This window comes from Drosophila serrata, unplaced genomic scaffold (assembly GCF_035046125.1).
Source record: "Drosophila serrata isolate PLE 108 unplaced genomic scaffold, ASM3504612v1 contig_184, whole genome shotgun sequence".
Lineage (NCBI taxonomy): Eukaryota > Metazoa > Arthropoda > Insecta > Diptera > Drosophilidae > Drosophila > Drosophila serrata.
This window is the reverse complement of record NW_028257082.1, coordinates 110,298-134,538: the sequence shown is the minus strand read 5'-3', so window position 1 is coordinate 134,538 and position 24,241 is coordinate 110,298. Positions and strand designations below refer to the sequence as shown.

Below are 24,241 nucleotides of genomic sequence, written 5' to 3'. Positions count from 1 at the left end.
TCGCTAAACAATTACTAATTGAAAGCTAAATTGTTAAATAAGCAATTGAAGCCCCAAGCAGAGTGGCGAAAATCTCAAGGCCGTATCCGCACTCAGCTTCAGTCGAGATATACATATATGTATCTTGCCATATCTTTAGCTATTAGAACAAAATCAACAAAATCAATAGGGATTATGTAAGGTTCAGACCAGAAACAGAAACCGAAAGTGTGATTTCTGTTTTTTGTTTTGCTCGTTTTTAATTTACACTAATATGTTAATATAATTTCGATCGAAACCAGCTGAGAACATTTGTAATTCCGGGAATGAGCCAAGAGAAATTGTCAGTCTTTTCCAAAAATTAATCAGATATGCATCGGATCGGTGGTTATGTCTTTTTTGGCCATTTCTTTGTTAGCCCAACCAAGTTCATTGACCATTAGCCGTCTCTATGACACAATTGTGGTTAATATTCGCAGCATATAGCCCTTCAGTCATATGGCTATAGAAGCTAGACAATGTTCGCGGTGTTATCAATTCGATTTATGGCCCACAATACTCTACATTTTTTATGGCCTCTTTGTTTTCAGTGTTCACCGTTAGGTTTTTTTCGGCGTAAATATTTCCATAATTGAAACGTGATGGCAATGCAAATGTTGGCGATATTCTTTTTATTTTGCAGTTGCTATAGGAATTTTAGGGGAATATTTGGTATATTCTGGAAGTACAGTGTTTATTGCTTGTGTATATAGTTTTTATGTTTGGTATCTAATTAAATTTATATAAATTCTTAATAAGAGTTTTAAGAGAAGTCTGTGGTATATGGCTCTTTTTTTAATCTTATTCATATGAAAGAGCTTCTTAGAGATGTGTTTTGGGTAGAGTTTAGTTTAGGTGTGAAATTCCGAATAATTTTCTGTAACTTCCCAAGAGTTTCCAGCACTCCCTCACCTCAAATTAAATCCTTAACGGAATCCCCAGGAACTGGCCGCGGTTTCAACGGAACCAATCTCTCGCCCCTCAGAAGAATAATGATATTCTGTTCAGACAAATCACGTAGCCTGCCAAGATCTGGGATCCGTGATATGCGGAATGCGAGGAGAGGGGCCAAAGAGTGGACATCTGCTGTCACCTGCTGACATCGTCGCTTCATCTTCATCTCTTTTTGATGTTTACTCATCGCGCGGCAATAAAACCAACTCTGAGTCTGAATCTGAGTCCGAAACTGTGACCGAGACCGAAAAGCCGGCGACGGGCGCTGCTCGTAATTTCTGCGAGTACTTCGCAGCTTATCTAGTGCGCCCATCGTAATGGCGATGATCGCGGTAAGCCCGAAGCTTCTTCGGACTATAAAAGGCCCGGGCCTGGTTGGGGCAGTCAACAGTTTGCTCGCTAACCCGCTGGATACCACTACCCACACCCAGTCACACCCCAGGATTAAGCCATGTACAAGTTAGCCTTCCTAGTCTGCTCCGCCCTGCTGCTCAGCTATGTCTTGGCCAGGCCACAGGACCAAAGGGCAGGAGCTCCTAGTGCCACAACTACGACCACAGCTGCCACCATTGTCAAGCAGGATAATGTGAACAATGCCGATGGAAGCTTCAACAGCAGGTGAGTTTTAATCACATAGATAATAGAGGTGTGTTTAATATAAAATATAGAAAATATTAGACCTTAATATAGTCTAAAAGATCTTCTTATTCTAACAGAAACATCTTAACTTCAGTATAACAAATCCTTTTTTAAGAAGAAACTTTTTCAATTAAATAATATTCCATAAATATATAATTTATGTTTTTTATATCATAAAGTAAACCTCATTGAACTTGTATAAATTATTTATATCTTAGCTACGAGACCTCAAACGGAATACGTGTGGAGAACATTGGCTATCTGAAGAAGATCATTGTGCCCAAGTCAGAGACCTCCGATGGTCAGGTTGTGGAGGAGCATGAGGAACTGGTCCTGGTCCAGACAGGCTCCTACAGCTACAGTGATCCCGATGGCAATATCATCACTCTGCGCTACGTGGCCGATGAGAATGGTTTCCAGCCCGAAGGCGATCATCTGCCGGTGGCACCGCAATAAGCTCTAGTTCCCATAAACAGTAGTAGTCCCTCCCAAGATAATCAATAATAATAATATTTCGCTTGAAAGTATTATGCACTGCCTGAATGCCATACGAAATTGAAATGTCTACAGTCCGTAGTTAGTCTTAAGCAAACACAACCACACACACAATACACACACACATATGCCTGCAAAGAGAGAAATAAATATTGGAAACGATAATGAAAACGACAACTTAACTGAACTGAACTTACTTCTCAGCCTCGCGTGGCCTATAACATTACATTACCAAATTGCCCTTCACGCTGTCGGTTAACACCAAGTGGAGATGAGATGATACCAAAGATGTGATGATGCCAAAGCTGGTGATCATGAGCCAACCGCTGGATTTATTTACATTATCGCACTTGGCTCCAAATGACATTGATGGGGAGTACGAGATTCGGATATGGTTTCGTGTATTGTTTAACCAACTCAATGGCGCATACCAGAATATATGGAAAGTGGCAGCGTTTAATTACTCTATTAAACTCCCATTAGCTGTGGTTTTGTGGCATATCGTCATCGACTCATGGAATCAGCTCAGATTCAGTTCATCAATTGAGACGCCGGAATGTGGAGCACTTTGATATGGAGCCTAATAGCCTGGAGCAGTCTGCTGCACTTACATCCTGTCGATGCAGCCAAGCTGATTCCTGTGAGTAGTCCTCTTAGAAAAAACTATAGAAAACATATTTAAATATTTATATATAATGACCAAGAACCTGGGCTACTTCATCGAGATGAAGCAAATGGATTGTGTGGGCAATCCCAGTTACTTTGCCAACACATACTGCCGTATCCTGCCGCCTCATAACCGTAGCATGGAGGCCTCGGTTACCATAATGCAAAAGCTGAGCACCTTCAGTGGCTCCCTTAGGGTCGCCATACCCAATGCCAAGAAGGTCATAACCCAGATATTTGATATAACCTTTGATGTGTGCAAAGTCCTACGGGAACGTAAACGAAAAATGCTAATCGATCTGATGGTTAACACCGTGGCTAGAAATAGCAATGCCAAGGATTGGAAGTGTCCCTTCCCAAAGGTATTAATTATATTCAAGAACAAATATATATTTGTTATTAATTATATATTTTATAGGGAAAATTTGAATCGAAAAACATGACAGTCACCGATCTACCGCCCATGTTAACCGAATCGCCCTTTTTTGTAAACTTGGACTTTTTTATTCCCAAGGTGGCACATGGCTTAAACATCACACTGAAAGGACATCTCTTTGAGATCGCCAAAGTAAATGCTAGGAAGAAGAAATATTTGTAATATATACATTATATCTTGGCTTTGGTAGATATTTTTGTATTTTTAAAAATATTTTTCCCTTGATAGTTTTTTTAATTTATTTTGTGTTAAGTACTAAAATTGTTTATTATTATATTTTACACACCTTTTCTACATATTTAACACAATATGAACACTAAAATATAAGCATACTTTGAGGCAGACTCTTTAAATAATCGTAAATGGAAAATCATAGACTTTTGCAATAAACTAAATCGCTTTTGTTATCTATTTATCTCTCCGAATTTTGTTGCCATGCTATTTTTCCAATAAATTGTTACGCTAAATTTAAAGTTTAAAGAGTGGAAAACTTAAACTGTTTCAAAGTTTGTTATCTATTTATCTCTTGGAATTTTGTTGCCATGCTATTTTTCCAATAAATTGTTACGCTCAATTAAAAGTTTAAAGAGTGGAAAACTTAAACTGTTTCAAAGTCAATTATGCTACTGATTTGTAATCACTCAAATTTGTATACAACTCGAATCAATGAATGAATGGCAATGCCCGCAAATAGAGAAATTTAGTTGTCCCGCGTCTGATCGAGAGTAATGTTCTCCACATGGCTGAATTGTCTACGAATGATTTTGTTGCTCATCCAACTGATCCATTACACAGAAACCAAGGTAATATATTACATTTAAATATATATTTAAATTTAAATTGTATTGTTTTATTTTAATTCTTTCAGAGACAACTCAGATGGGAGTGCTTTGACTGTAAAATAGGTCCTCAGTTTGGAGACAAAATGAAATGCCAAGTGGGTGGCACTAGAAACTCCGTTTTGAATGTGGAAGTAAACTTACGGGAAGAACTTGATGCTATTAAGACGTATGTGAAGATTTCAACCAAATTTAAGATTACAAGTCCATACCGAAAATTCTTTGATATCACCTTTGATGGATGCCGCGTGATAACTGATATGGTCCAAGGAACCATGGTTTCTAATATGTTTAAAGCTATTGTTCGATCGAGTAATCAGCCCAGAAAGTGTCCCATAAAAAAGGTAGATTTATATTAAATATATTTATTACTCATTTTAATCTTATATTAATCAATTTCAGGGCTTGATTTACTATCACAACATAAGTTTAGAGGAAGTCTTGCCCATGTTTGTGCCCAACAGCTATCTCTTTGTGGAAGTCCATTTCTTTTCCAAGCGCCAATCCTACCTAAATGTGACTCTCAGAGGAGAGGTTTCGGAAAAATAAATAATATATTGTTTACCCGACTACTTTAATAAATTATGGTATTAACGGACTGGCCTCATAAACAAAGATATCAACTCCTAAATATAGAACTCAGCTCGATCAATATTTAAGACCACTTAAAATTCCATTACCAAAAAAAATTATTGGCTTGTATAATTATGTGAACCATTATAATTATTATCCGCAACTGTTTTCACTCTTAGTCTGTGCTGTGACTACCGAATCGGACAGTTGTAATTGGTCGGAGCTGATGATGGCTCAATTTTACGGAATACTTTTGCTACTCTTTTGCTTCGCTGGCCCCAGTCAGATGGCCAAGGTATGCTAATGAAAAAATATGACGAGGATTTGTAATCAACTCTCTGTCGAAGCTCTCAACAAAGTTGCGTCTCCAACTGATGTGGCGGAGCTTCAAATGTGCGACCAATCCGGATTATATTTCCCAATACAAGTGCCTCATCCTGGAGGAGGACAGATCTCTGCTCACCTCGGAAATGAACTATATACAGGATGTGGCCCAGTATAATGCCACCTTCAAGCTGTTTATGCCCCGAAAGCCCAACACAAGGTTCCAAAAGGTTTTAGACATCAATGTGGATATATGTCAGTTTGCTAAGGGAGTTCATGGTCATAGATTCATGACCGTTGTGATTAAGGCTTTCGGGAAGCAGGGTTCTCAGCTAAAGTGTCCACATCCCAAGGTAATTTATATATCTAATGTATTTGAAAGTTATTTAGAGCCTTTTTTGCAGGGTCTTTATGTTTATCCCAACATTAACATAGCCGAGAATTTGCCCGCTTTTTTGCCAGAGACTGAATTCAGAATTGAAATGAATTTCTTGACTACGGAAACGCATTTGGTTAATGTCAGTCTTGCTGGATTTTTGTATGATCCTCAAAAGAAGAGGGGAAAGGTTGTTTAATTTATTTCCAGGCAAATAAAGTAAAGTAATTTATTTCCAGGGAAATAAAGTAAACATAAAAGTATTCGTGCTTAGATCAAACATATATAAGCTGGTCAATTATATATTGTTAACAATTATATTATTTTATTTTGAGCTTAAAAGGGTAATCTTCTTTCGAATCAATATAAACTTTATCCTTACCAAATGGTGGTGTAAAATCTTCATTTCGGTTTTATTTGATTACTACTATAGATATTACTATTAATCTATAGTAATATATAATATCTATACAAGTAAACCAATATTTTCTTCTAAATTATTTAAATATTATTGATTTTGGCTATATTCGAGTAACAAATAAGTAGAAGTTAATTGGTTTGAATAAGTATTTGATGTGAATATACTTCTCTTTAAGTGAATTAATTTTGGCCTAAGCTTAGGAATTAATCAAATGCTTTATGACCCGCCACTTGTCACCCCAACGGTACGTGATCTTTGTGTCAAGTTCCGCTGATCATCTCAGAATCGCCACTGGAGCATTATTTACGAGTCAAGCTCAAGATTCGCCGCATCGACAAGGCATTTCACAACCTGAATATTTATGGCCAGCAACGGGGTTCTGTAAGCCAGTTGGCGCTCTCATCGGATGAAGCCAAAACCAAAACCAAAACTGAAGCTGAAGCTGAAGCTGAGGCTAAAACTGAGGCTGAAATGTCAAATGTTGTTCGTAAGAACGGCGGCAGTTCGACAAATGCTAAGAATGTAAGGGTGAAATCGTTTGACATTTGCAGCAGTTGCCCCATTAGCCATTAGTCGGTCACTGTGCGAGTGGGTTAGCCATGATCCAAAGTGGTTATAGTTCCCGGGGTTCCTGGACACGACGGGGTACTCTCTCTCTCTCTCTCTCTCTCTCTCTCTCTCTCTCTCTCTCTCTCTCTCTCTTTCCAGAGCTAACCTTGCCCAGCTTTCGATTTTGTTTTCCATTTTTCAACTGTGCGTGGCAAAAAAGTTGCACAACCCGCAATGAATCACCAACAGCAGCAACATCAACAGCAACATCCATTGCAACTGCAACATCAGCATTAGCAACAGTGATGGGAAATAGTTGAGGAGTACCTACAAGATTGTACATGTGGGACCTAATGAGTACTCTTGTACCTAAGCCAGGTTTATGGAATTAATTATCCCTAGTTTTCTTTATGGTTTAAAGCTGACTTAGATTTTGAAATCTATTGATATGTGACTTTAAATATTTATGTAAATTAAATAGCAATTTTAAAGAGTCTTTTAAAAATAATTTATTAATTTCAGAAGTACTTCCTCAAAGTTAAACCCTAGTGTTACCTAAAAATAAAACCAATGAAACTTAAATTACCTGCAAACTGTTTAAATTATTTAAAGTACCTAGTCAAAAAATAAAGAAGTACCTCCTGCATCACTGACCATCGGAAACATCAACCATCTGGAGGCTTGGCGGGCGTTCGAGCTGCAGTTGTGGGTGCGGAAGACGAGGACGTGGCCAAAAAACATGACATGGCTCAGCGGGAGGAGAGGTCGTTTGTCGCAATAGGCGTTGGAGTTTTCAGCTTTTTGGCTCGCCTGCATTTTTTTATTCGCCGGCTCTCTCGGCGGTTGTTCAACCCGCCGTTGCATTGTCTTGCCTCTCTTGTGGCACTTGTGAGTCTCCCTCTCTCAGTCTCTCTTATTGTCCCCAAAAAGGCTCGGCAGATTAACCCAATTGTTTGGCAACTAATTAACATTTGCCAAGACGGCCGGCAAGACGCTTTGGACTCAATTATCGTCTTGCCTCATCTGCCGGGCACTTTGGCCGCTTTGCTGTTACAACAATTTTCGCTTCGCTGGCTGGTGTTGGTGTTGGATCCGCCAAAATGCTGCAATTACAAGAATGCGAATCCGAATCCGAATCCAAAACCGAGACCGAATCCGAGTCGGAATCCGAGTGCGAATCTGTAACCGAAGCTGGGAGCAGCAGCATCTCCAAAATGCACTTCAAATGCACTTCTGCCAAGAGAGCGCACACCTTCCCCAGAGAGCGAGAGAGAGAGAGCCAAGTCGAGTGACGCTTTTGGCCAAGTCAACAATGAAAGCAAAAAGAAAAAAAAACCAAACTCGTTCTGGCTTGTTTCTAAATAACGGCATTGCGAAGATGAACGACCGGACGCGTCGGCACGAGGACAGACATTTCGCAGACATTTGAGTTGGGCCTACGAGCGGGCCAAATACGAGCAGCGACAACTTAACCCGGCTAAGGTGGGTGCCATAAAGGTAATAGAGCTGGAACCTTATATCTTAAAGAAAAACAGAACCTGGTTATGGTCGAGGTACTTCTTACCAAAGTCCATGTAAGATGAGCAAAAAGGGTATTATAACTTTATTCAGAAGACTGTAAAGCAGTGAAGGAGTCATTTGCGACCCTATAAATCATATATATTCTTGATCAGCATCAACAGTAGAGTCGATCTAGCCATGTTTGGAAGGAAAAAAAATTTTGAAATTTTTTTGAAATTTTATAAGGGATAAAATCATTGAAATAGTCAAAAATTTTGAAAAAATTTTAATTTTTTGTAAATTTAAAATAGAGTATGCCAATTTATTAATATAATAAAAACTAACATGGGAAAGCTTTCCGAATGGAAATTAATGCATTTTTGGTTAAGTTGTGATACATGGAAACGGCAAGGTTATTCATATTTTGGTTTTCCGAAGTTAGTTTAATTTTTTTATAATAATAAATATCAAATGAATACTCAATTAAGACAAACAACATTGGTAACAAGCTTTTGTTTTGTCAAGAAAATTCAAAGAAACGAACTTAGTTTTTCCCCCAAAAGACTTAGGAAACGAACTGGGGTTTTCCTTATAATCAAAAGACTTAGGAAACGAACTTGACTTTACAATGATTGAAAATTAAATATGTTTTGAATACAAAGAATATCAAAAGAAATTCACTTGGATCAGTACTTTAATTAATAAAATACTTATAAAATAAACTAAGATATAATAGATAATATTTGTTTCTGAGATATATAAAATAATTTCTTATTTTTTAAGCTTTACAAGTACTTTAATTGCGTAAAAAATCTATGGAACATTCTCAAAACGAGAGCGACAGTGAATTAATTTTTTTCTTTTGTATTTTTTCAATTTAGCATTTAAGCGTCGACGAGCCTACAAACAACAATTACCGATCAGTTGGATTGGACAGCTACAATAGTAACAACAAAAGCTACTATGGCAAATTCAACCAGGCAGCCTCTCCATCTCCATCTTCATCGGCATCGCCATCGCCTTCGCCATCTTCACCTGCATGTGCGGCGCTCTCCCGTGGAAACTCATCGTCGGTGCAGTGTGGGTACGAGTGCAGCAGGAGGATCGGTACCGACTCGGTGTCGGGTCGGAGCGAATCGCCTATATAAGGCTTAAATAGGGCCGCGCTTGGCACAGTGTCTAGCGGAGTTGCTTTCACTAGCCAGTGCGATCGATCAGTGCCAGTTAATCGGGCGACAAAGCGGGCCAATTCAGTGGAATATACAGTGGATAAAAGTCAGAGACTCCTGACAAAAATGAAAGTGATTGTAAGTGGCCCGAAAAGCGTAGTGAGGTATTCAGAGAGTGAATACAAATATTAATGGATTGTTTAAGGGCCTCTTAGAAGGTTGATTCTTATTTTTTGGTATTTGCAAGCTCAGTTTAATTTTAATAACATTTTTAACATGGTTTATAGATTATAAAGAATAGCTCGTGCTGTGAAAAAAACTATATTTTATCGCAAAACATTTCCACTCCACAGATCCTTTTGGGACTCTTTGTCCTGTCCTGCCAGGGACAGCATCATCATCCTCACCAGCAACACCAACAGCACCAGAATGTGAACAATATTCCACGCGACGACAAGCCGGATCATCACCGGCACGAGGATCACCGGGAGACAAGCACCTGGATACCCATCATCAAGTACAACAAGGAGCAGAGTGAGGATGGCAGCTACAAGACGGAGTACGAGACCGGTAATAGCATCATTCACGAAGAGACGGGCTTCCTCAAGGACTTTGAAACGAATCCCAATGGGGTGCTGGTCCAGCATGGCCAGTACTCCTACCAATCGCCGGAGGGCACTTTGGTTAATGTTCAGTATACCGCCGATGAGAATGGCTTCAGGGCCACCGGCGATCATATACCAACTCCGCCGGCCATACCCGAGGAGATCCAGAAGGGACTGGACCAGATCTATGCCGGGATCAAGCTGCAGCAGGAGCGTCTGGAGCAGAGGGCCAAGACGGATCCGGACTTTGCCCGGAAACTGGAGGAGCGACGAGTGGCCAATCAGAATGGACAGTACATTGGTCTGCTGGAGAATCAGTGAGGAGGGGCAGTAGACCCAACTACCAATCCCTTTCCCATCCTCCCCACCGAACCTATGAGCCTGGAAACGTGACTCTCCTAGTGACTTCCTTGGAGACTTCCTTTGTGACTTCCTTAGTGACTCCTTCACATTCTATGACAACCAGAAGACTGTGATTTCACTCTGCTAAATCTTCTTCAAAATTATGCTCATCACTAAACCTTTGATAACATTAATAACATTTATTACCAACCAAGTTCCGCACACACACACAAACACACAGACGGGGCAAACATGATAATAATACTTTATTAACGAGTGTGAAAGTTTCGACGCTTTGAAACAATAAAAGAAAAACTAACGTTTCCATTATGCCGATGTATGTAAGAGTGTATATTTTCTATTTTTCCGTTTGTTTTTTCAGAGCTGACCAAATCCATAATGTTCAGACAGACGTGACAAGGCGTTTATGGGTCTCCCTCTTCGTCTCCATAATTTTTCCTGAAGCATTTTCCGCGCTTTATTGTTTATGTTTGCCTCTGAGATCGAATTACCCCATGCGTCAGTTTGTTGATCCCATTCCATATGCTCATGCAGGTTGGGTTTTTCCAATTTTCCATGTTTCTACATCGCCGTCATGGAAATTTTCTTTCGAGAGCCTCCTCGTCGACTGGTTGCAGGTTGCGTAATTACGACAGATCCACGCTCCCAACCAGTGCCATTCGCGGGAAATCCACGAGAAGAGGGGGAATCTGGGGGAGGAAGCCGGTTGAAGTGGTCCGCGAATGGGTTACTGGCGCAGCCTCGATTCCCCGACTGAACCTCTCCAGCGTTCTGCCAATTATTTCGTAAGCTGATTTACCGTTTCAAGTTAGTTTATTTGTTTTTTTTTCGGTGAAAAGTAGCCCTTAGCCAAATAAATATAGAAACTATAGCCAACTAACTATAGCTGCTGAACCCAAAAAGAGCTGTCAACGGGGCCAACAAGAACAAAGCCAACAGAAAACCTTTTGGGCCAAAAAACGGCAAACGATTTGACCAAATATTTGCATAAAATGTAAACACTGAGATTTTAGAGGTATTCTTTCAAGATATATAAATATTTATGAGCTTGCTTGAACTACTAAAACAGTTTTATAACATCAGTTTTATGGTATCAATTTAAATTAATAATCATCTTAAATAATCAACATTAATCATAGAACTATCAAGTATTATGATTATATCTCCAAAGAAAACACCCCCATAACTATATTTATGGCAAAACAGTAATTTCTTTAAAATTATAATGATTATAAATTGAGGGGGGAATATCTCTACTATATATGACTTGAGGTCCGCCAACAAATAAATCAATTCCGCTGCATTTTCACCACCAAAGCAGACCCCAAAAGCACGGGGGCCCCAAGAAGAATGTTTATTCGCCATTAAGTTTCAACGCTCTTGCGCATAATTAAGACGAAAAAAAGCCAAGTTATAATAACGAAGCTGAACAAAAGAAAATTTCTATGGCCCGTGATTAGAAAGAATCTTTCTTCTGGGCCTGAGCGGACGCTGGAATCGATTTGGCCAAGTCAGTTGCCGTTTAGAAGCCGTCGCGTGCAGATCATACAACCGGGAAACCTTTCAAGAAAAGAAGAGTCTTCAAAGAATTCGAATTCGCGGAAGCGTTAAAGCAAACCAGCGGGGAGTGAGTGGAAATGGTCAAGTGAAGTGGAGAATAGAGAAGTTAAAATAGAGAGAGAGATCTGAAGAAGCAAAGATCGAACCAAGTGCGTGCGAATATTGAATTGACATCGAAGAAGAAGCTCCGTTAAAAGCAAAATCACGCAAACAAAAGATTGCTGAAAACGAGAATGAATCAATAAAAAAAAAACGTGAAAACCTAACTGTAAACTTTGGCAGCAACAATAAAAAGTGGCACAGCGCCTCTGCGAAAATAATCAAAAGACATTCTCTGTTTGATTTAAATATGGTTAGTCATCGGAAGGAGTGTTTACTGTGGCTGCTCATCGCCCTCCTCGGTGGCTATCAGCCCCTGGCAGCCCAGCAACTGCAAGGACCACCCCGGCCCAGGGGTCGTATACGTATTGCGGATATGCAACCCCCGCCAGGACCAGCATCTGCTCCTGGTCCTCTAAGCAACTGGCCAGCTGCGGGACCCATCAGTTCCACCGTGCACACGCACATTCCACTCTTGAGGGAGGAAAGTGCTCAGCATCCGCCAACGCCCAGCCAGGAGGCGGTGGTGTATGGCAACTGGAAGCCAGAGCATCCAGAGAAGCCAATTGAGGTGGACGGAAAAGATAAAGAGGCAGATATGGAGATGGAAACGGACTCCAGCCAGCAGCCCAGGGAGCGGGTGTATGGGCGCCTGGAGGCCATGCTCATGGGTTTGCCAGCAAATGGTAAGGGTCAGCAGGAAGTCTGCAAGGATTCCAAGGATTAACTATATAAACTTCTCCCAATTTCCAGCTGCAGATGCCAAGCCCTCCAGTTCCAGTGAAGAGCTATCTGCTCCCATTGCTCCTGGTGGCTATCAGAACCCCGTTTATGCTCCACCCGCCAGCTTTGAGCGTTCACCAGAGAAGCATGGACGCAGGCGGATCACCAGCCAACAGGCTCCTCATCAGTTCGAGGTCAACCGGATGAACAATACGGATTCCGGACTCGAAGCCATCAGCAAGCAGTTAAAGGAGTCTGGAGAGACATCGACAACGACACGCAGGAATTCCCAGTCCACCACCGACGACAATTGGATGCCACTCCCCTATCCATACCCATACGATACCACAATGCCCTCTCCCCCAGCATCGAGCTCCATGATCCCAGGATTCATGCAGTCCTCGGTGGTGCACCCACCATCGCCCACTCAGGCCACACACTCCACCGCTGGCCTGCTCAACTGGCCCACCGATTTCATCGACAGTGCCTCCAACACGGCGAGCACGGAACGCATTGATGGCACCATTCCGGCGAACATTGATAGACGAGACGACAGCATCGGTGACTCTGCGGATGACTACAAGTATTACGAGGAGTCCCTGAACTCCGCCCAGATGCATAGCGAGCTGAGTGTGCCGGAGACGCTGCCCTTGAACATCACCCGAGTGGGGATACCCTACGAGGATCGCAATGCCTCCGAAGAGCCGACCATCTGTGTGCCGCTCACTGTCTCGGAGGCGTCTCTCGCCTCGGACAGTGTGACGCCTCTGGTGGTGGAAGTGGAGCGCGTCTATTGCTTTCCGCTGCCCAAGGTGGAGGTGCGAAGGGGTCAAGTCCGGCCACAGGTGGAACAGGTGACTCGGGCGCATCAGGAGGAGGAGGAGGAGATCGGCGAAACGGAGGTGAAGCCAACAGATCAGGCCATGCCACCAACGGATGCTGCAGCGGGAGCCAGACAAAATTGTCTTGGAATATTCAGTCTACTTTTCCTTCTTGTCGGCTGGAGTTTGCGACCAGGAATTAGTACCTAAACTAGGATCGCCTAAGATTATACAAAAACACTCACAACTCAGGGGCTTAACACGCAAATAACAATTATTTAAACATTAAAACTAAGCAAACATTATGGTTTAATTGTTTTATTCAATGTTTTTGTAGGCTTCAAGAGAAAGTAGATTAGAAAAGTTTTATAATATTTTTAGAGGGTTTATTTTTCTGGAATCGACTATTTATTGCAACTCAACTGATTAAGTATAAGTAGTTTGTTTATAATTTATTTAACTTTGTCGCTTATCAGTTTATAGTTTATGTTTACATTTTTCACTATCTCGCAAGCCTTTGATTTTGGTTTATAAACAGCTTTCTTATCATCATACATACATACTTGGTATATATAGTACGTTCAAGATAAGAAATTTCATTCATGGTAAAATTTGGTTTACTATGGAAAGCTTTTAATGATAAGATTAATTGGTTTCTGTGCCTAAAATCCGAGCCCCCTTTTTGGCAACAAACTCATCACGTGCGGCCTTGCGCAAGGTCTTTCCATTTGAATTACACGGCAATTTTTCGATGAACTGGACTCCGGCATGGAGCTGCTTCTCCTTGGCGGGCAGGTGCTTGGCCACATAATCGATAATATCCTTAGCTCCCAACTGGGAATCCGGGATCCTGACCACCAAAGCGCCAGCTTCATCGCCAACCCTTTCGTCGTAGATGCCAACGACGCATACATCCTGCACCTCGGGCATCCGTGAGATGATGCTCTCGATTTCGGTGGGAAAGTAGCTCAGACTTTCGTACCGCAGCATCTCCTTCTTGCGATCCACAATATAGAGGAAGTTCTGCTCGTCGAAGTAGCCCAGGTCACCGGTATGGTACCAGCCCTCAGAGTCCTGCATGCTACGAGTCTCCTCGGGATTTCCGTAGTAACCATTCCAGACTCGATTTGTGTGAACATACAGCTCTCCCACCTGGTTGTATGTCAGGTTTTTGCCCTCCTCATCCACGATGCGCATCCTGGCTCCCGGAACCGGTCTGCCCACAGATGACATGTGTGGAAGTCCGGCATTGGCCGTAACAATTCCCATCTCGGTCATTCCATAGCCACAGGTTAGGAGCGCACCTTTGCACAGATTTTGGACCTTCTGTAATGTGGCACTGGATGCCCAGCCGCCGGTATAATGGACATTTATAATGGAAGCCAGTGCCTCTGGCGTGGCAGTCGGACAACTCACAAGAGCCGAGAGATATCTGGGTGGCATTACGGCAATATTGACTTTGTACTTTTCCACCATTTTCAAGAAATGCTCCGGCGTGAAGGGTTTGTTGCTTATGATGCGGGTGCAGCCCGAAAGCGTATTGTACATGAATGTCACCAAGCCAGTTAGCCAGTCCAGGCAACTGGGCGTAAAGATGGACATTTCGTTGGTGGCCATCCTAAAAATACATATATATTTAAAATTAAAACAAGAAAGGACGCTAATTTCGGCACGCCGAAGTTTGTATACCATTGCAGACCGAAATTCGATCACTAGGAATTAATACAATATAAATTATATATATATGTTAAAAAACAATAAAGTAATGCCTGCATTTTCCTCTATTTTTAACGATCGTTTGTATGGCAGCTATATGATAAGAGTCCGATTTTCATAGCATTGTACACAAAATTCTAGATTAATATATAATGGCTAATTACCAAATTTGATGAAAATCTGTTGATGTTGAAAACTGGAAACTGTTACAAAAGTTGAAAGTCATTGTTTATTAGTGTTCAAAGTTAGTAACTGAACATACATTCTTACTGGTCATCGATACTTACTGATCATATTTACTTGCTGATCATAGATACTTACTGTTTGGAGTTACTTACTCTTCAGAGTTACTTAAGGTTCATTGATACTTAGTGGTCAGAGTAACTTAAGGTTCATTGATACTTACTGGTCAGAGTTACTTACTGCTCATAGTTACTTATTGTTTATAGTTAAATTAAATATCAGCTCGCTGCTCCTCTCTGTCTCTCCCCCTCTCACTCTATGTTAATCGCTCTATGTTAATCTCTAGAGGCAACTGCTTCTCTCCCATGCACTCACACTCACTTTCTCTGCTCTTCTCTGCTCTGCTCTTCTCTGCTCTGCTCGGGGACTATAAATAGAGGCGCTGAGGTCGCGCGCGCCTCAGTCTGTCCTAGGGGTACCTAGTGTTAACATCAATAGTGATAGTGCAAGTGATCAGCCTTCGACTTAAAAAATATGACGTGGCCAATGAAACAACACATCTGGATGACTAGGAAGAAGCTTACTTTGGATGAAGTCACCTAATCTTGGTCACTACACTGAATGGAAGTAAACAATGACGTGTCCTTTACTGCGGTAAGTCTTAACCATGACATTTATATTATGTATGAAGAAGCTATTGGTGGTATCAGATCTAGTAGACCATATAATCCAATTTATTTTCTTATATATAATATATATAATAATATAAATATAATATATATAATAATAAAGCTTTGAATCAAATTAGATAAATATATGTTAAAAATTGTAAAAGTTATCATTGTTTTTCTAATATTTTCCGAGCGTTCCTATGGCAGCTATATGATATAGTCGTCCGATCTGGCCCGTTCCGACTAACATAAGAATGAATACTAACTGCAAAGTTTTATTGAGATACCTTCAAAACTAAAAGAACAAGTTTGCGTAGAAACGAACAGACGGACGGACGGACAGAATACATATACTTTATATGGTCGGAGATGACTTCTTCACTGCGTTTCAAACTTCTGACTGAAATTATAATACCCTGCAAGGGTATAAAAATGTATCGAATATAAGATGGTACTCACGTGGCGTCACTTATAAGGTAATTGTTGGAAATGCAGACAGCCTTTGGCAAGCCAGTTGTTCCCGAGGAGCAGAGAATCACTACAGTTTGGTCACCACCTTCCTTCAGAGGTTCGGGCCTAGGAACATACTTAGTTAACAATCAAACTATTGCTTGATATCATCTCATACTAACTGGTAAATTCTCTCAGTTGCAGTGGGATCTAGAAGGGTTTCAATGCTAGGAATTCCTGGCACATGATCAGTTAGGGTAAAGATCTCTGGATTCCATTCAATGGTTGCTGCTTTTATTTTCTGTAGATCAACTCCATCGCAGAATATTATAGAAGGCTTGGTTATGGAAAACACATGGGTGGTGGTAGCTAAATACAATAATCATTAATTAACTTGAAACGCTTTAATTATAAATCTAATACCAACCTTGGTCTAACAGAGTGCTAATCGAGTGAAAGGGTGTTGCATTCAGAAAACAGGCCACTCCCAAAGGCATTGCGTAGGTGGAGTTTTGTATAGAGATGCCAATGACATCCTTGTGACCAAGTCCACGCTTCTTAAAGAACTGGGCAATCCTGATAGCCCAAGTGAGTGCCTGCTCAAAGGTGTTCTCCACTCCATCAGCTTCGTTTATCTGATTCGAAGAGCTTATCTTTGATAACCACTATCTCTACAGGTATTTCGTAGATTCACTTACCTGGCATACATTCTTGGGCCAAGTTCTCATTGTGTTGAATATTAATTTTCCCACAGAAGTGTCATGGTTGTAGATATGGGTTCTCGCCGTACCACTCCAGATCCTCTCCTGCTCATTAAATGTGGCGGTTGGTAGATACATGTTTTTTAATGCTTCACGAAGTCCGCTTTGAACGACAATCCGAAGACGACTGCCACAATCCGATCAGAAAAATGGTATTTATAGTGAGGTGAGACGGCCTTTGGCTGCGAATGGCTAACCTCTGTACTAACTTATCAGGCGGAGTCGAAAGTTCAGCAAACAACAGACTATAGACTGATTTTCGGGTCGGGACTACTCGATACCCTAATCAAGACCTAGATTCACCACTGCAGCGATTGCGTAGAACCGAACCTATCCAAATCTACAATCAGTTTATTGCAGATATTTACATGCAGATATTTATATTGCAGATAAGTCATGCTCGCTTAGCTTTCTGTTTGATAATAATCAAATTCTGCTCATGCTTACTCAGCATTTTTCGTATCAAATGGGAACGAAGTGGAAGAAATCGAAGCTGGGTAAGATGCCAGGCCCGCTTAATTATTAATTTCATTATCTGCGATTGAAGCTTCTTTAATTTATTCAATTTAATTTATTATATTATATTATTTATATTATTACTTTTCAAACAAGGAATTGATACATGTATAGCTTTAAGATTGCTTAAAGATAATTATACCAAGATATATATATTCCACATTTAAAATACTCGACCTCAAGTTAAGAAATACCTTATCTATAACTTCTTTTTATAGGAGTTTTAAAGCAAGTTAAGGAGCAGACCGATACCAAATCATTTAAAACCTTATCAATAAACGGATTATGTTGCCCTTGTTTGTGCTTATAAGTAGCACTTTGACTTATCTACTAATAAGAATCCTATCTTTGATAAGAACTTCCATTCATAAAAAACTACTCTATTAACAAAATATTAAAACACGGTTGATAACAATGGACAGGCTTTAAATTCTAATTTCAACGATCCGTTTTGGCAGCAAATTAATCACGAGACCACAATGTCCTACTTTATAAAATAAATCTGGCATACATGGCGTATACTTAACGTGAACACCCTTAAATTAAGTATACGCCATGTGTGTCTTAAATGAGAATAGTGTAGAGGTTTATAAAGATAAAGAACTTCAGCAAAAAATAACTATTTTGACAATTTAACTATAAGATCGAATTGGAAATCTATCATAACTTTGCTTCAAATATTTGTTATTTATCAATATTTTAATAGTATAATTTTGTTCGAGAAATCAAAGTTTTAAAACTCATACTTCAGCCAAAAATGTATTAATTTCAATTTGGAAAGCTGTTCTGAGCTACTTTTTATTACATTAATTAATGTGCATACTAAATATAAAGTTTAAAAAAATTTAATATTTTAACAATTTTAATGATGTAACCCCTTATAAAATTTTGAAACATTTTTGCAAATTTTTTTTTTTCTATATACCTAGAAAAATTCGCCTGATTATGCTGATCAAGAATATATATGATTTATGGGGTTTCACTGATTTTAAGCCTTCTGACTATAGTTGTGATAACCTACAAGGGTATAACAATTACAGTCTATTGAGAACTTATTTGGGCCCAGTTCTTTATAATTTTTATAATCATGCTTGCTCAGCTTGTTGAGGGAATCGCAGTGACTGAATATTTTGCAGCACTAATTTGATAGTATATTTTACAACTTCTCAATATAAATACTTCTTAATTATCGACACTTGTAAAGTAAACGAAGACTGTACTTTTAGGAACCTGAAATAATTTATTTTCTAATCAGTTAATTGTTTCTTTACTAAAATATCCATTCTAACGTTCTCAATTATATGCTAAGAAATTAAAAAATAACTAAAGTTTCAGCTATTATTTATTATTAATAATTGCAACTATTTTAAAATTGAAATAAATATTTTATTTTGCAGCTTCCTTCTTGGCCAAGAACTCCTCCCGCGCCACTCTACGCAATGTCTTTCCATTGGGATTGGCGGGCAACTTGTCGGTGAACTGGACACCGGCATGGAGCTGCTTTTGAACTGAGGGCAGTCTTGTGGCCACATGATCCGCAATCTCCTGCGCCGTTATCGAGGTTCCCTGCCTCTTGACCACCAGAGCTCCAGCGGCATCGCCCTGCTGTTCATCGTAGATGCTCACAACACAGACTTCCTCCACCTGGGGCAGCTCGTATATGACGCCCTCGATTTCAGAGGGCCAATAGTGATTTCCCTGGTACTTGCAAATCTCCTTTTTGCGATCCACCACAAAGAGCCGGTTCTGTTCGTCAAAGTACCCCAGGTCTCCGGTGTGGAACCAGCCCTCGAAGTCCTGCATGCGCCGCGACTCCAGGGGATTGCCAAAGTAACCATTCCAGGGCAGTCCATTGTGCACGTAGATCTCGCCCACTTCGTTATATCCCAGGTACTTGCCATCCTCATCCACAATCCGAAACTTCACACCAGGCATGGGCTTGCCGGCAGTGTTGACATTACTCAGTCCAATATTAAAGGACACACCACCCACCTCCGTCATGCCATAGCCAGAGCTAAGCATGGCACCCGGACAAAGTTCCTGTACCTTTTTTAGTGTGGTCATCGAAGTAAATCCCCCACCATAGGCTATAGTTCGAATGGAGACCAGGGCTTCCTTTGAAGCTCCAGGATAACTGATCAAAGCAGATAGGTGGCGAGGCGGCAGCATGACGGTGTTGATCTTGTACTTTTCCACGAGCTTCACAAAGTAATCCGGCGAAAAGGGTTGATTCGTTATGATACGAGTGCAGCCGACCACTGTTCCCATAATTAAAGCGGTCAAGCCGCTGTACCAGTCAAGACCACTGGCTGAAAATATCACCAACTCGCTGTTCATCATCCTGTGAAGATAATTTATATATAATATAGTTCGAAATCGATCTAAATAAGTTCTGAACTTACATGGTATTTAGATGGAAAGCCTTATTAGAAATGCATACAGCCTTGGGCAGTCCAGTAGTACCCGAGGAGCACAGAATAGCCATGGTCTGCTCGCCTCCTTCTTTCAAAGGTTCTGGCCTGACGATAGATAAGGTTATTATCAGACTTGGGAGTCTCTCAAAGTCCTCTACTTACTGATAAAAGAGTTCAGTGGGTGTGGGATCTAGAAGGCTTTCAATATGTGGCACTCCCTGTACAGGATCTGTGACTGTAAAGATCTCTGATTCCCATCCTTTAGTGGCAGCTCGCACTTTCTCGTATTCCTGACCATCGCAGAATATTATTTTCGGCTTGGTTATCGAAAAAACGTGTTTAACGGCAGCTGAAGTATGAAATTCTAAATAAGATCTTTGCAAATAACCTTTGATCGTAGTATAAATACAAACCTTCATCCATAACTGGATTAATGGCGTGAAAGGGTGTTCCATTTAATAAACAGGCCACTGCAAGAGGCATTACATAGGTGGAGTTCCTTGTAGATAGACCAATGATATCAGGACACTGGAGTCCCTTCTTCTTGAAGATCTGGGCAATACGAATGGCCCATGTGATGGCCTGATCAAAGGTGACTACCACGCCATCCGTATCGTTTATCTGTTTAAAGGTTTGCTTTACTTTAGTTCTTCATTTCGGGTTTTTCTTTGAGTTAAACTCACCTGGCAGACATTCTTGGGCCAATTCCTCATATTGTTGCATATTACCTTCCCAATAGAAGTCTCATCGGTGTACATATTAACCCGTTTGGGTCCACTCCAGACTCGATCCCTTGGATCGTAGCTCGTTGGTAGTCCGTCCATCCTTTAGGTTCTCAAGTTAAAGTTATACTGCCATTGTTGGTCACTGGGAATTGAATTTATAGCAAAAAAAAATATCGAAAAAAATAGCAAGTAATGAATGACCTGCATCAATGGGATACACCTGATTTTAAAAGCTCTTGTTTGTGACGTCCGGAGATAAGCGGTAAATCTTATCTGAAAATTTAGTTTAATAGGAAACTATGAACCTCACGCACAACGTACGATTTGTGTCAAGATTTTGTAAGATAAGGATTTGATCACTTTAAGAAATTTTCATGAAGTGCCAGTTAATAAGATTTTATAAGAAGTCTATGTCGATAAGACCCCCAATTGATTAAATCCTAAGGAAATCCCAGAATATGTAATTAAAGTCTGCATAAAAAGCCACTTAATTAGCTACCAAATTACTCTAAGATAATGAGTATTTCTGATCCGAACTAAGACATACTTATAGGAGTCAGAAAAATAGATTCGGAAACAACCAGCTAGTTTCTGTTAGAATAAAATATAATTTCGAAAGTCAGGTGAATTTATGGAATAACCAAGTCAAGTTAGCAGGAACTCTGTTTCACCTCATATACTAAAATAATACCATAATAAAACCGACTACTAGTAATCGCAGCCTGTCACAGATATACCCAGGATTAGTTGTCTCGCAGTTACAATTTATTGCAAACCAAAGGTCACCTCACTATCGAGACCCTCAAGCAAGGTACTTCAATAATAATATGAAGTGTTTCAATTATCTCCCAGCACTTATGATTATAAAAAACAAAAACTCGACTACGTTGAATCGAAGAGCCTAAGATCTCACTTTCCTGTGCCGCTTTGAGCGACGAAAACGTCGCGTGCCACCTTGCGCAACGTTTTACCATTGACATTGGCCGGCAGCTTGTCAGTGAACTGCACTCCAGCTCGGAGTTGCTTCTGCACCGCAGGCAGTTTCTTTGCCACATGCTCCACAATCTCCTTCGCCGAAATGTTGGCTCCCTTGCTCTTTACCACTAGAGCTCCGGCGGCATCGCCCTCCCGCTCATCGTAGATGCCCACGACGCACACATCCTGCACCTGAGGCAGTTCCGTGATGACGCTCTCGATCTCGGTGGGCCAGTAGTGAAGGCCCTGGTACTTAAGGATCTCCTTCTTGCGATCCACAATGTACAGGAAGTTTTGGTCATCGAAATAACCCAAGTCGCCGGTGTGGAACCAGCCCTCGAAGTCCTGCATGCGACGTGTCTCCACGGGATTGCCATAGTAACCATTCCAGGCCTGGCCAGTGTGCACATAGATCTCGCCCACCTGATTGTAGCCCTGGTTCTTGCCCTCCTCATCCACGATGCGAATCTTAACACCCGGAATAGGTCTGCCCGCCGAGGAAACGTTGCTAATGCCAATGTTGATCGTAATGGCGCCTACTTCGGTCATTCCATAGCCCGAATTTAACATGGCCTTCGCGCAGAGCTCCTGGGAGCGCTGCAAAGTGGCTAGGGATACTGCTCCGCCGCCATAGTTGAGGTGCGTGATGGGGGCCAGCGCTTCCGAGTTGGCTGCCGGACAAGTAATCAAAGCCGAGAGGTGACGTGGTGGTAGAACAGCATAGTTGATCTTATACTTCTTCACCAGACCCACAAAATATTCAGGTGCAAAAGGTTTGTTGCTGATAATGCGGGTGCATCCGAACACAGTGCTGAACACAAAGGCCCACAGACCGGTAATCCAGTCCAGGCAGCTTCCTACAAAGATCACCGACTCACTGTTCACCAACCTGAGAAAACATCATTCAATATAAGGTAATAATCTTTAAAGGATTAGGTTATACACTCACATGCTGTCCTGAATAAGGATGCTGTTGGAGATGCACACGGCCTTGGGCAAGCCAGTAGTTCCCGAGGAGCACAAGATGGCAACGGTCTGATCACCTCCCTCCTTCAGCGGTTCCGGCCTGGATTAGGTATATTCATAAACTATTTACTTAGTGATTTATTTTACTTACTGATACATCCTTTCAGTGGCTGTTGGATCCAGCAAAGTCTCAATGCTCTGAACTCCCTCTACGTGATCGGTGAGGGTGAAGATCTCCGGATGCCAGCCAACAGTGGCCTTGTGAACCTTATCATATTCATGACCATCGCAGAAAATCAGAGTGGGCTTCGTGATAGCAAATACGTGCGTTAAGGTTCCTGTATTTGAAAGGTATAATTTGTTTTACAAATTTCCCTATAAATAATGAGGTGTTACAGACCTTCATCCAGCATAGGATTAGCTGCATGAAAAGGAGTTCCGTTCATCAGGCAAGCCACACCCAGAGGCATCACATAGGTGGAGTTCTTGGCTGCAATGCCAATGATATCCTTGTGATTGAGTCCTCGCTTCTTCAGATACTGGGCTATCCGAATGGCCCAGGTGAGTCCTTGCTCGAAGGTAACCGTGACGCCATCGACGTCACAAATCTGAAGGGAGTATTTTAAACCACATTTCGAATTGCAATCCTATTCCGCTCTGACTAACCTGACACACGTTTTTGGGCCAGTTCTTCATGTTGTTGAAAATGATCTTTCCCACGGAGGAGTCATAGTTGAATATAGAGTTGCGCTTGGCTCCGCTCCAGACATTATCCTTTTCGTTGTAACTAACTGGTATCATGGCCATGATTCGGTTTCCTCTAAGAACTTCGTTGCGCCGTCACAAACTGCAGTGGACTCTGGTGATCGCGGGTACTACCCTTTATATAGGGGAAGAGCTCTGAAAATCCAGTCTCGATGGGCGCCTGGAGTGGATCCATGGCAAGTGGCTAACACCTGTAACATCTTATCTTTTACTGAAGAAGATAGTGTACACTATTGTTTTTTGGCCTAGGCCATGACTATTTTATACCCTGTCTTAAAGTTTGGAGTACCTTAGACTTTAAGTTTATGTGGGGTATAATCCTACTAGTTCCTCCTTTTTTATTAATGTTACTACGTAATCTAGTGCTGTCCTGTAATCTTTGTTTATCAATAAAATCATTAGAAACTAGTAAACAATCTTTACAGGGTATTTGTATGAATGGAAGGTGTTGGCATAGATGAGGACTAAATATGCAGACGATTTTCAGTATTGCCTATATCTAATCAGTTCCCCATTGAATGCTAAATCGAACTAAAAGAAAATCCCATTAAGTACCGTTATAAATAAAAAGGAAATGCTGATCAACGTGAAACACCTGACTGACTATGAATCAAAACACAAGAACTATGCAATCACCCAGGAAGTTGCACCGATCATTGCCCATTTATATATGTTAGCTGATGAGATTTGGGTGCAATCGTTGCGGGTTTATGAGCTTTATAATCCCTATATTACCCAGTATTTGCAGCAAGGTTTACGACTAGAAAACTAGTAAATTTAACCGTGATATCTGTATTGCAAAATTGCTTATTCTTTTGCTACTGTTTTCGCCGTTATTGAACTTAATATAGAAATAAAAGGAAATACTGCTAGTGAAATCTGGTTTCACTATCATTAAGTTATGACAAATTTGACAAGTATTAACTGCATTCTATTAAACCTATTTTAATCAGTAAAATTAATTTAAAT

At 40.9% G+C, this 24,241-nt stretch overlaps 9 protein-coding genes across 9 annotated transcripts; 6 read left to right on the top strand and 3 right to left on the bottom strand.

The window, feature by feature from the left end:
* The first annotated feature begins 1,348 nt into the window (after positions 1 to 1,348).
* Positions 1,349 to 2,280, top strand: Cpr49Ag (Cuticular protein 49Ag). The gene is made up of 2 exons (XM_020945490.2): positions 1,349 to 1,590; positions 1,830 to 2,280. The coding sequence occupies exons 1-2, from the start codon at positions 1,424 to 1,426 to the stop codon at positions 2,065 to 2,067; spliced, it is 405 nt and encodes a 134-aa protein (XP_020801149.1). The 5' UTR covers positions 1,349 to 1,423; the 3' UTR covers positions 2,068 to 2,280.
* Positions 2,281 to 2,541: 261 nt separating this feature from the next.
* On the top strand, positions 2,542 to 3,618 carry LOC110178381 (uncharacterized). Its single transcript, XM_020945518.2, has 3 exons — positions 2,542 to 2,746; positions 2,811 to 3,134; positions 3,191 to 3,618. Exons 1-3 carry the CDS (start codon positions 2,663 to 2,665, stop codon positions 3,368 to 3,370), a joined length of 588 nt encoding a protein of 195 aa, XP_020801177.2. The 5' UTR covers positions 2,542 to 2,662; the 3' UTR covers positions 3,371 to 3,618.
* A 318-nt stretch (positions 3,619 to 3,936) lies between these two features.
* Positions 3,937 to 4,698, top strand: LOC110178382 (uncharacterized). Its single transcript, XM_020945519.2, has 3 exons — positions 3,937 to 4,011; positions 4,077 to 4,391; positions 4,450 to 4,698. The coding sequence occupies exons 1-3, from the start codon at positions 3,937 to 3,939 to the stop codon at positions 4,594 to 4,596; spliced, it is 537 nt and encodes a 178-aa protein (XP_020801178.2). The 3' UTR covers positions 4,597 to 4,698.
* A 151-nt stretch (positions 4,699 to 4,849) lies between these two features.
* Positions 4,850 to 5,519, top strand: LOC110178383 (uncharacterized). The gene is made up of 3 exons (XM_020945520.2): positions 4,850 to 4,915; positions 4,980 to 5,297; positions 5,349 to 5,519. Exons 1-3 carry the CDS (start codon positions 4,850 to 4,852, stop codon positions 5,517 to 5,519), a joined length of 555 nt encoding a protein of 184 aa, XP_020801179.2.
* A 3,458-nt stretch (positions 5,520 to 8,977) lies between these two features.
* Positions 8,978 to 10,246, top strand: Cpr49Ah (cuticular protein 49Ah). Its single transcript, XM_020945439.2, has 2 exons — positions 8,978 to 9,097; positions 9,313 to 10,246. The coding sequence occupies exons 1-2, from the start codon at positions 9,086 to 9,088 to the stop codon at positions 9,883 to 9,885; spliced, it is 585 nt and encodes a 194-aa protein (XP_020801098.1). The 5' UTR covers positions 8,978 to 9,085; the 3' UTR covers positions 9,886 to 10,246.
* A 1,590-nt stretch (positions 10,247 to 11,836) lies between these two features.
* LOC110178384 (uncharacterized) lies at positions 11,837 to 13,340 on the top strand. Its single transcript, XM_086827627.1, has 2 exons — positions 11,837 to 12,272; positions 12,340 to 13,340. Exons 1-2 carry the CDS (start codon positions 11,837 to 11,839, stop codon positions 13,338 to 13,340), a joined length of 1,437 nt encoding a protein of 478 aa, XP_086683753.1.
* A 154-nt stretch (positions 13,341 to 13,494) lies between these two features.
* Positions 13,495 to 17,255, bottom strand: LOC110178386 (uncharacterized). Its single transcript, XM_020945522.2, has 6 exons — positions 17,109 to 17,255; positions 16,849 to 17,038; positions 16,578 to 16,785; positions 16,333 to 16,519; positions 16,160 to 16,276; positions 13,495 to 14,748 (listed from the first exon to the last, which is right to left on the bottom strand). The coding sequence occupies exons 2-6, from the start codon at positions 16,987 to 16,989 to the stop codon at positions 13,776 to 13,778; spliced, it is 1,626 nt and encodes a 541-aa protein (XP_020801181.2). The 5' UTR covers positions 16,990 to 17,038; positions 17,109 to 17,255; the 3' UTR covers positions 13,495 to 13,775.
* Positions 17,256 to 18,751: 1,496 nt separating this feature from the next.
* LOC110178309 (uncharacterized) lies at positions 18,752 to 20,915 on the bottom strand. The gene is made up of 5 exons (XM_020945402.2): positions 20,525 to 20,915; positions 20,255 to 20,462; positions 20,004 to 20,190; positions 19,830 to 19,946; positions 18,752 to 19,768 (listed from the first exon to the last, which is right to left on the bottom strand). The coding sequence occupies exons 1-5, from the start codon at positions 20,663 to 20,665 to the stop codon at positions 18,814 to 18,816; spliced, it is 1,608 nt and encodes a 535-aa protein (XP_020801061.2). The 5' UTR covers positions 20,666 to 20,915; the 3' UTR covers positions 18,752 to 18,813.
* Positions 20,916 to 21,313: 398 nt separating this feature from the next.
* Positions 21,314 to 23,463, bottom strand: LOC110178269 (luciferin 4-monooxygenase). The gene is made up of 5 exons (XM_020945335.2): positions 23,174 to 23,463; positions 22,908 to 23,115; positions 22,659 to 22,845; positions 22,491 to 22,607; positions 21,314 to 22,430 (listed from the first exon to the last, which is right to left on the bottom strand). The coding sequence occupies exons 1-5, from the start codon at positions 23,312 to 23,314 to the stop codon at positions 21,476 to 21,478; spliced, it is 1,608 nt and encodes a 535-aa protein (XP_020800994.2). The 5' UTR covers positions 23,315 to 23,463; the 3' UTR covers positions 21,314 to 21,475.
* Positions 23,464 to 24,241: the final 778 nt, after the last annotated feature.